At 34.4% G+C, this 9,946-nt stretch overlaps 1 protein-coding gene across 1 annotated transcript; it reads left to right on the forward strand.

Annotated features, from left to right (window-relative positions):
* Nucleotides 1–462: 462 nt before the first annotated feature.
* On the forward strand, nucleotides 463–3,073 carry LOC113333560. The gene is made up of 6 exons (XM_026579992.1): nucleotides 463–848; nucleotides 890–1,153; nucleotides 1,352–1,626; nucleotides 1,842–2,020; nucleotides 2,144–2,285; nucleotides 2,340–3,073. The coding sequence occupies exons 1-6, from the start codon at nucleotides 463–465 to the stop codon at nucleotides 3,071–3,073; spliced, it is 1,980 nt and encodes a 659-aa protein (XP_026435777.1).
* Nucleotides 3,074–9,946: the final 6,873 nt, after the last annotated feature.

Raw genomic sequence — 9,946 nt, forward strand, 5'->3', positions numbered from 1 at the left:
TCATCGTAAGTTTAATATTCTGGGAGATAGTAACTTGGTGCTTGGAAAAATTGATGAAGCAGCAAAACGTGCAAAACACCAACAACATATATCTCTATAGGATAAAATCAATTCCTTGAAGGATCAGGATTCCATGTCAGACTCATATGATAACTCGGAATTAGGAATACGATCTAGAAGAGGTTCTTCTCCAGGAATCAAACCCTCCTCAAATTCTTCTCATCAAGAAAATTTGCCAAAGAAAAACAACCCCAAGGTTTAATTATGCGGGTTTTATTCTGGAACATTAATGGTGTTGCGCGTGAGGCAGCATAAACTAAACTTAGAGATTTGATTAGAGAGTTTAAACCTGATGTGTTTTGTCTTGGTGAACCAAAGGTGGTTTGTTCTGCGAACTTTGGTAGACGACTTCATATGCAAGGTTATTCTCCAGATATTGTTCGTAATGCTTCTTTGTCTAATATGGCTAATCTTTGGATCTGTTACTTAGATGGTCTGACTCATTCGGTTGTAAATATGAGTAGACAGGCTATAACAATTTCAGTTGAAGGTGTGCACATTTATTTTGTTCATGCTAGCTATATTCAAGTGACGAGAAGGAGACTTTGGCAGCAGCTGGTTATGCAAGACTCAATTACTCCTTGTCTGGTCATGGGAGATTTTAACTGTGTTTTGCGTTTGAATGAGAAAAAAGGGGGTTTAGAGCCGAGAACTTCAGTCATAAATGATTTTAGTGATTGGATGGATGATAATAGCCTCTTCGAAACTGATTCTTTGAGTAGTAATTTTACTTGGTCGAATAGACAATCTGGCCCTCGTAGAATCATTAGTAAACTAGATAGAGAGCTGTAATAAATGATGCTTGGTTAGCTAAGTTTGAAAACTGAAGGTGCAAATCCCTTCCTAGAGAGGTTTCAGATCACTTTACTCTTCTTGGGTATCCTTTTGTTGTCCCGCGGCCTAAGAGAGCTCCTTTTAGAGTTCAAAAAATGTGGTTTTTGCACGCTGATTTTAATCGCATGGTCAGTAACAATTGGAACTCTCCTGTTCATGGTTCGCCAGATTTTATCTTTCCATATAAGATGAAGAGGTTGAAGGTGGTGATGAAGGAGTGGAATCTTAGAGTTTTTGGCAATATACATTCTTGGCTGAAGTAAGACCAACTGCGTTTTGAGACTGCTACTAGAAATTCTGATGAAGACCCTAGTAATATTACTAAACTCAATGCTATGAAGGATGCTATGGCTTTGCTTTCTGAGACTCGGCAGCAGCAGACTGTTATTCTCAAATAAAAATCCAGAAACCAATGGTTGGTTGAAGGATCAAGTAATACGACTTTCTTTCACAACAGTAGTCGTATTAGGAGAAGTAGCAACACTATTTCTGAATTAGTGGATGCTGATGGAGCTACCATTTCTGAGTATGATCATTTGCGTGATCATGTGATGCAGTATTACGAAGATAAATTCAATGGCCAGGAGTTGGAGTTTGATGAAAATTTGTTTGATTTTGAGCATCCTAGTATTTCAGCTGAAGAGAGTCTTGATATGGATAAAATTCCTACTCCGGGGGAAATAAAACAAGCTGTCTTTGAGCTAGGTTCTGATAGTGCTCCGAGTCCAGATGGTTTCTCGGGTTGTTTCTATCATCACTGTTGGGATATCACTCAAGATGATTTGACAAAGGCCATTATTTATTGTTGGAATCTTTGCATATTCCTAATGGTGTCAACTCTTCTTTGATTATTTTGTTGGCCAAGGTAAGGGGTGCTAATACTTTTCGTAACTTTAGACCTATCGGTCTTAGTAATTTTTTCTTCAAAATTCTTACTAAGATTTTAGCTACAAGATTAAGCATTGTTTTGGACAAGCTTGTTTCTGAAGAACATGTAGCTTTTATGAAGGGTCGCAATATCCATGAAAATATCAGTTTGGCTTCGGAAATGGTTAATGAGCTTCACATCAAGCGCAAATATGGCAATATTGGTCTTAAACTGGATATCTCTCAGGCTTTTGACACGGTGAATTGGTCTTTCGTCTTGGAAGTTTTTCGAAGATATGGCTTCTATGAGAGGTGGTGTAGGTGGTTGCTGGATATTTTAAGTTCTGCTAGAATCTCTATTCTTTTGAATGGAAATCCATAGGGTTACTTCAAAATTAATGGAGGCTTGCGTCAAGGTGATCCCCTTTCTCCTTTGAATTTTGTTTTGATTGAAGATGTTCTTAGCAGAAATATTACGAAACTCTTTCATGATAAGAAAATGACTTCAATGGTTACAAGAAATGGTATTTCTCCTACTCATCTCTTTTTTGCTGATGACATTATGATTTTTTGCAAAGGAAATCTAAAAAGTGTGCATAATATTATTGACTTGTTGGGAAAATATCAAGTTGCTTCGGGTCAGATTGTGTGCAGACAAAAAAGTAAGATTTATTATGGAGGGGGATCTTTGAGTAGGAGAATTTACCTTGCTGATTTCTTAGGTATGAGTGTAGCTACTTTTCCGGATCGTTACCTGGGAGTTCAAATTATCCCTCGTACGGTAAGATATCATCATATTTGTAATGTGATTGAGAAAATTAAAGCTCAACTTGCTGGTTGGAAAAGGAGACTTCTTTCTTTTCATGACCGTATTGTTCTCGTTAAGTCTGATATAGCCAGCTACTCTATTCACAACATGGCAGTCTATAAATGGCCTAGAAAGTTCATTTTGCAATGTGAAAGGGAAATTCGTAAATTTATTTGGTCGGGTGATTCTAATATTAGTCGTGTTGTGGTGGTGGCGTTTGACAAGGTCTGTTGCCCTTTTGAGGAGGGGGGTTTAGGCTTATCTCGCATGGCTACCATGAATAAGGCGCTTATTGTGAAGTTGTGGTGGAAAATTCGTAATTTGAAGAAGAACTGGGAAGGTTTTCTAAGAGCAAATTTTTTTGGAAGGAATGGTTGCATCAATAATTATGGAGTTAAATCCACAATTTTACCGGGTATTCGTTGGGTGTATAAACTTGTCGAAAGCAACACTAAAGTTCTTGTGGGAGATGGTAGGTCCACTGCTCTTTACTTTGATATTTGATGTTCTAATTTGTGCATTGCAGACATTCTCAATGATCAAACATTGGATAGAAAAATTATGGTTGGTGATTTTTGGAATGACGTCCATTGGGACTTCCATGTTGTCCATATGGAACAGTTAATAGTTGTTGTGTGGACGTCACTCAACTGCCAATCCCAACTGGAGGTGAAGATAACAGAATTTGGATGCCATATTTCAAAGGGGAGTTCAGCATCAGTTCAGTCAAAGACTTGTTTCGTCAGAGATACCCTACTTTGGAAGAAGCTTCTCTAATCTGGAGGAAGGAAGTTCACCCAGTTTTGGAAGCTCAAAACTAGAAATTCTTACGTCGTGCTTGTGCTACTTATGACCTGCTCCAAGAAAGATTCAAAATTCAGTTGGCCAACAAGTGTTGCCTTTGTGGGAACGATGAGGAAACTCTAGACCATGTGCTTTTCAACTGCATTTTTCCTGCGCGAGCAAAAGGAAAGAGTTAGCAAAAGGCAGCAACCTAACGTTAATATTTTGCTTTCTATTAAGGCAGCAAAAGGAAAGAGTCAGATGATTCGTGACTTGTGGATAATTGCGAACTTGGTGATTAAATTAGAACTTTAAGCGATGCGGAATAAGGGCGTTTTTGAACACTTGAAGCATAATAGGAGCATGTTTTTAAAACGGGTTTTAAAGCTAATTCAGGATTATGAAGTGCGTCTTACAGGGTACACGAAGAATAGTGTTGATAATGTGCTGATTTTGAACAACTTCAGGATGCGGCATAGAAGAGTTAAAATGCATCAGCCGGTGGAATGTTTTTGGAAGCCTCCGGAGGTTAATGAACTTCAGTTGTGCTGTGATGGTGCGGCAAGGGGGAATCCTGGTAGAGCTGGTGCAGGGGTGGTGGCGCGAGATTCCTCTTGTAACGTTGTCGGAGCTATGTCAATTGGTTTGGGAGTTACTACAAATTATCTTGCTGAATTATATGGTATTATTGTTGGGTTGGAGTGGGCTAAAAAATGGGGTATTCGTCAAGTTTGCATTCGTTCTGATTCATATAGTCTGGTGGAGGCTCTAAAATGCTCAATTTTACCGTGGTTTTCAAAGCAAAGGTGGATTCAGATGTGTAGAAGCTATGACTCAATTCGATTCATTCATACCTATAGAGAAACAATTTTTGCTGCGGATGAGATGGCTAAACGAGGTTGTTATCTGGGGTTGGAATAAATTATGATGAAAGATCTAATTTTTTAACTTCAGTTGAATTTCCAAATGTTACTTATTATAGATTCAAGTAGTTTGCAAGTTTTTGGGATTGATGTGACCTCTTTTCTTGTAAACTATCTCTTGTAAATATTGTTATCTATTAATACATTTTTTTGACTTATCAAAAAAAAAAAAAGATTCTTTTGAACCATCCTCTTAAATTTACTAGTTTTAGTAGTTTATTAGATGTTTTAAACAGTTTCTAGCGGTCCAGTTTGACATCTATTAATTCTTTAATCTTAAAGAACTATGAGTTATTGATAATAAGCCTACCACGAAACTAAGCAATTACCTATACGTTTGTGTATTATTTTGAACCATCCTCTTAAATTTACCAGTTTTAGTTTATTATTAAATGTTTAAAACAGTTTCTAGCTAGCCAAGTGACATCTATTAATTCATTAATCTTAAAGAGCTATGAGTTATTGATAATAATCCTACTACGAAACTACCTATACTTTTGTGTATTCTTTTGAACCATCCTCTTAAATTTAGGAGTTTTAGTTTATTATTAGATGTTTTAAACAGTTTCTAGCGGTCCAGGTGACATCTATTAATTCTTTAATCTTAATGAACTATGAGTAATTGATAATAAGCCTACTACGAAATTAAGCCGTTACCTATACTTTAGTGTATTCTTTTGAAAAATTCTCTTAAATTTACCAGTTTCAGTTTATTATTAAATGTTTAAAACAGTTTCCAGCTGTCCAAGTGACATCTATTAATTCATTAATCTTAAAGAGCTATGAGTTATTGATAATAAACATACTAAGAAACTAAGCAGCTACCTATACTTTTGTGTATTCTTTTGAAACATCCTTTTAAATTTACCAGTTTTAATATATTATTAGATGTTTTAAACAGTTTCTAGCTTTCCATGTGACATCTATTAATTCTTTAATCTTAAAGAACTATGAGTTATTGATAATAAGCCTACTACGAAACTAAGTCGTTACCTATACTTTTGATTATTCTTTTGAACCATCCTCTTAAATTTACCAATTTTAGTATTAGATGTTTTAAATAGTTTCTAACGGTCCAGGTGACATCTATTAATTCTTTAATCTTAATGAACTATGAGTAATTGATAATAATCCTACTACGAAACTAAGCCGTTACCTGTATTTTTGTGTATTCTTTTGAACCATTCTCTTAAATTTACCAGTTTTAGTTTATTATTAAATGTTTAAAACAGTTTCTAACTGTCCAAGTTACATCTATTAATTCATTAATCTTAAAGAGCTATGAGTTATTGATAACAAGCCTACTACGAAACTAAGCAACTACCTATACTTTTGTGTATTCTTTTGAACCATCCTCTTAAATTTAGCAGTTTTAGTTTATTATTAGATGTTTTAAACAATTTCTAATGGTCCAGGTGCCATCTATTAATTCTTTAATCTTAATGAACTATGAGTAATTGATAATAAGCCTACTACGAAACTAAGACGTTACCTGTACTTTTGTGTATTCTTTTGAACCATTCTATTAAATTTACCAGTTTTAGTTTATTATTAGATGTTTTAAACAGTTTCTAGCTGTCCAGGTGACATATGTTAAATCTTTAATCTTGAAGAACTATGAGTTATTGATAATAAGCCTACTACGAAACTAAGAAATTACGTGTATTTTTTTGTACTCGTTTGAACCATCCTCTTAAATTTACCAGTTTTAGTATATTATTAGGTGTTTTAAACACTTTCTAGAAGTCCAGGTAACATCTGTTAATTCTTTAATCTTAACGAACTATGAGTTATTGATAATATGCCTACTACGAAATTAAGCAGCTACCTATAGTTTTGTGTATTCTTTTGAACCATCCTCTTAAATTTACCAGTTTTAGTTAATTATTAGATGTTTTAAACTGTTTCTAGCGGTCCAGTTGACATATATTAGTTCTTTAATCTTAATGAACTATGAGTTATAGATAATAAGCCTACTACGAAACTAAGCCGTTACCTACACTTTTGCGTATTCTTTTGAACCATCCACTTAAATTTACCAGTTTTAGTTTATTATTAGATGTTTTAAACAGTTTCTAGCGGTCTAGGTGACATCTATTAGTTCTTTAATCTTAATGAACTTTGAGTTATTGATAATAAGCATACTACGAAACTGAGCCGTTACCTACACTTTTGTGTATTCTTTTCAACCATCCTCTTAAATTTACCAATTTTAGTATTTTATTAGATGTTTTAAACAGTTTCTAGGGGTCCAGTTGACATCTATTAATTCTTTAATCTTAAGGAACTATGAGTTATTCATATTAAGTCTAGTACGAAACTAAGCAATTACCTGTACGTTTGTGTGTTCTTTTGAACCATCCTCTTAAATTTACCAGTTTTAGTTTTTATTAGATGTTTTAAACAGTTTCTAGCGGTCCAGTTGACATCTATTAATTCTTCGATCTTAAAGAACTATGAGTTATTGATAATAAGCCTACCACCAAACTAAGCAATTACCTATACGTTTGTGTATTCTTTGGAACCATCTCTTAGATTTACCAGGTTTAGTTTATTATTAGATGTTTTAAGCAGGTTCTAGCGGTCCAGTTGACATCTATTAATTCTTCGATCTTAAAGAACTATGAGTTATTGATAATAAGCCTACCACCAAACTAAGCAATTACCTATACGTTTGTGTATTCTTTGGAACCATCTGTTAGATTTACCAGGTTTAGTTTATTATTAGATGTTTTAAGCAGGTTCTAGCGGTCCAGGTGACATCTATTAGATCTTTAATCTTAATGAACTATAAGTTATTGATAATAAGCTTACTACGAAAATTAGCCGTTACCTACACTTTTATGTATTCTTTTGAACCATCCTATTAAATTTACCATTTTTAGTATATTATTAGGTGTTTTAAACACTTTCTAGCAGTCCAGGTGGCATCTGTTAATTCTTTAATCTTAACGAACTATGAGTTATTGATAATATGCCCACTACGAAATTAAGCAGCTACCTATAGTTTTGTGTATTCTTTTGAACCATCCTCTTAAATTTACCAATTTTAGTTAATTATTAGATGTTTTAAACTGTTTCTAGCGGTCCAGGTGACATCTATTAGTTCTTTAATCTTAATGAACTATGAGTTATTAATAATAAGCCTACTACGAAACTAAGCCGTTACCTACACTTTTGTGTATTCTTTTGAACCTTCCACTTAAATTTACCAGTTTTAGTTTATTATTAGATGTTTTAAAGAGTCTCTAGCGGTCTAGGTGACATCTATAAGTTCTTTAATCTTAATGAACTTTGAGTTATTGATAATAAGCCTACTAAGCCGTTACCTACACTTTTGTGTATTCTTTTCAACCATCCTCTTAAATTTACCAGTTTTAGCTTATTATTAGATGTTTTAAACAGTTTCTAGCGGTCCAATTGACATCTATTAATTCTTTAATCTTAAAGAACTATGAGTTATTCATATTAAGTCTAGTACGAAACTAAGCAATTACCTATATGTTTGTGTGTTCTTTTGAACCATCCTCTTAAATTTACCCGTTTTAGTTTTTATTAAATGTTTTAAACAGTTTCTAGCGGTCCATGTGACATCTGTTAGTTCTTTAATCTTAATGAACTATGAGTTATTGATAATAAGCCTACTACGAAACTAAGCAATTACCTATATTTTTGTGTATTCGTTTGAACCATCCTCTTAAATTTACCAGTTTTAGTATAACAAGCTGATTTCGTCTCTGTTAAATGCAATTTTATCACAAACAACATATTACATGAGTACACTTGTGAGGAATAGGATAAAATTCTAGATTTTCAAAAGAATAAGAGATATTAAAAATTCCCATGACGCCAAACATAAGGAAGGAGTACGAAAATTTTGGATATTAGATATATCGACTATCGAGTCGAGTGACTTGGAAAGATACGGTTTATGTTTTAGAAATTCATGTATAACTGTGGTTAAGTCTATTTTTTGACGACGTCACATCTCCGAAATCCAACAATTCCCAAACTGCGAATTCAATTTTGAACTCGCGCTACGAGTTCAAAAATTTTCCTCAATTTTATCAAAAACACAAAAGAGTAATTTCAATACCTTTAAAGTTCACTACCTAAAATGATAATTAAACAAGTTCAAACCAGAAACAGGAGAGTAACTTCAACAATTTTATAGTTAACTACCTAAAATGGTAATTAAACAAGGATATTACAATTTTATTCAAAATCATAAGAGTCTTTACCTAAAACGACTAATTTAACTCATACCGGTTTTCGTGAAAATTTCTTATCGGCCGATATTATCGGGCGGATATCGTATCGCCGATATTCTGCTTATCGTGTCGCTCCAGAGCGATATCCGAAATTTCGCCAATATATCGACCGATACGGCCGATATTGACTACATTGCTCCGAAAGAAGTTTCAATGTTTGACCAACCACCGCCAACATCCCCATGCCTGTTTATCAGGTGAGCTATATGTGTTAATTATTGATCATGATACCTGCTACCCTGTATTGCTCTTTGTCATCTATGTCAGTGCAGTTTGTCTGAGATAGAGAGAGATACTGGAGGGTGGTGGTGTACCTTTATTCCACTCTGAGCTCCAGCAAGGCATGCCCATTTAGGTATGAGAACAGTTGAAAACAATCTTGAAGGAACTAAAAGAGTGAAGTTGCCAGTCTTGAAAGCAATACAAGTGGCTATGGAAACTCTTATAGAACTTTTTTTTTTTGGAGAAGATACTTGGTGAAGCCGTAGCTGAGGCACTTGACAAATTGGGCTAATTAGACCTTGAGATGGAACTATGGTACGCTGATGCGTACCCTGATCATGTCTTCCTCGCTCTTCAGAACTTGGAAGTATAACGTTAGGACACGGTGAACGGTCTCAGGCATTTCTTTGGTCAATGCGTAATTGATTCTTATGTTGCACGAGAGGGTGAGGAAGATATAACACCAAATCCAAATCCAAAGTCTTTTCGAGTAAAAAGTATCGGGTCGACTAGTCCTAAAAGTAGAACATAGATTTTACGCCGGTCTGTCCAAACCTCGCACAACTTGCACTATGACAAGTAAATATCGGAAGATATAACACCATCAACAAAAATTTGGTACATCATACACTGTTGGGAATATACTTAAATATTGGTCTAGGATAACTTCAACATTTGATCTATATATTTTGTCTCAACTTGACAGGAAAATTTCGCGTCGTGTCACCAAGACATTCCATAAGTCGTAGCAAAAATAGTATGTTTACTCAAATCTCATTAATGCACTGATCGACTTCGGTTGTTAACTGTAGGTACGTACGATTAAATTTGGTTAATTGCGGCTGCAATTCGGTTTGTTTCTGCAATGTATTTTGTCAGGGTTAATCACTGTTTTTTGGAGACCGTTCGTTATTAATAAATGGTTTAGATTGGTGACTTAATTTCATTGTTAAGTTACGGTCAGTGGAATGCTAAAAAATGTGCACAACATAAATGTAGATAAACATCTCAAATTTAAAATGGGTTTAATCGTAAGTGTATTTTTTTTTATCAACTTGAGAGATACTGGTTGTTGTAATTTGTAAAGCAAAAAAATGCTACGCTGACTGAATAAAAATCTGAAACTTAATCCCGCGCCACACAAATATTGGGACTCACTTTTTCCCTTAGTAATCCCA

The sequence above is a fragment of the Papaver somniferum genome, unplaced genomic scaffold, assembly GCF_003573695.1.
Source record: "Papaver somniferum cultivar HN1 unplaced genomic scaffold, ASM357369v1 unplaced-scaffold_133, whole genome shotgun sequence".
NCBI classification, from domain to species: Eukaryota; Viridiplantae; Streptophyta; class Magnoliopsida; order Ranunculales; family Papaveraceae; genus Papaver; species Papaver somniferum.

Bases quoted from the DNA above. Each gene is read 5' to 3' on its own strand.
- LOC113333560 (XM_026579992.1), top strand. From the start codon at position 463: ATGGCTAATCTTTGGATCTGTTACTTAGATGGTCTGACTCATTCGGTT. The intron at 1,627-1,841 runs GTTTCTCGGGTT...CTAAGATTTTAG, and splicing joins TAGTGCTCCGAGTCCAGATG to CTACAAGATTAAGCATTGTT. The intron at 2,021-2,143 runs GTGAATTGGTCT...GGAAATCCATAG, and splicing joins TCTCTCAGGCTTTTGACACG to GGTTACTTCAAAATTAATGG.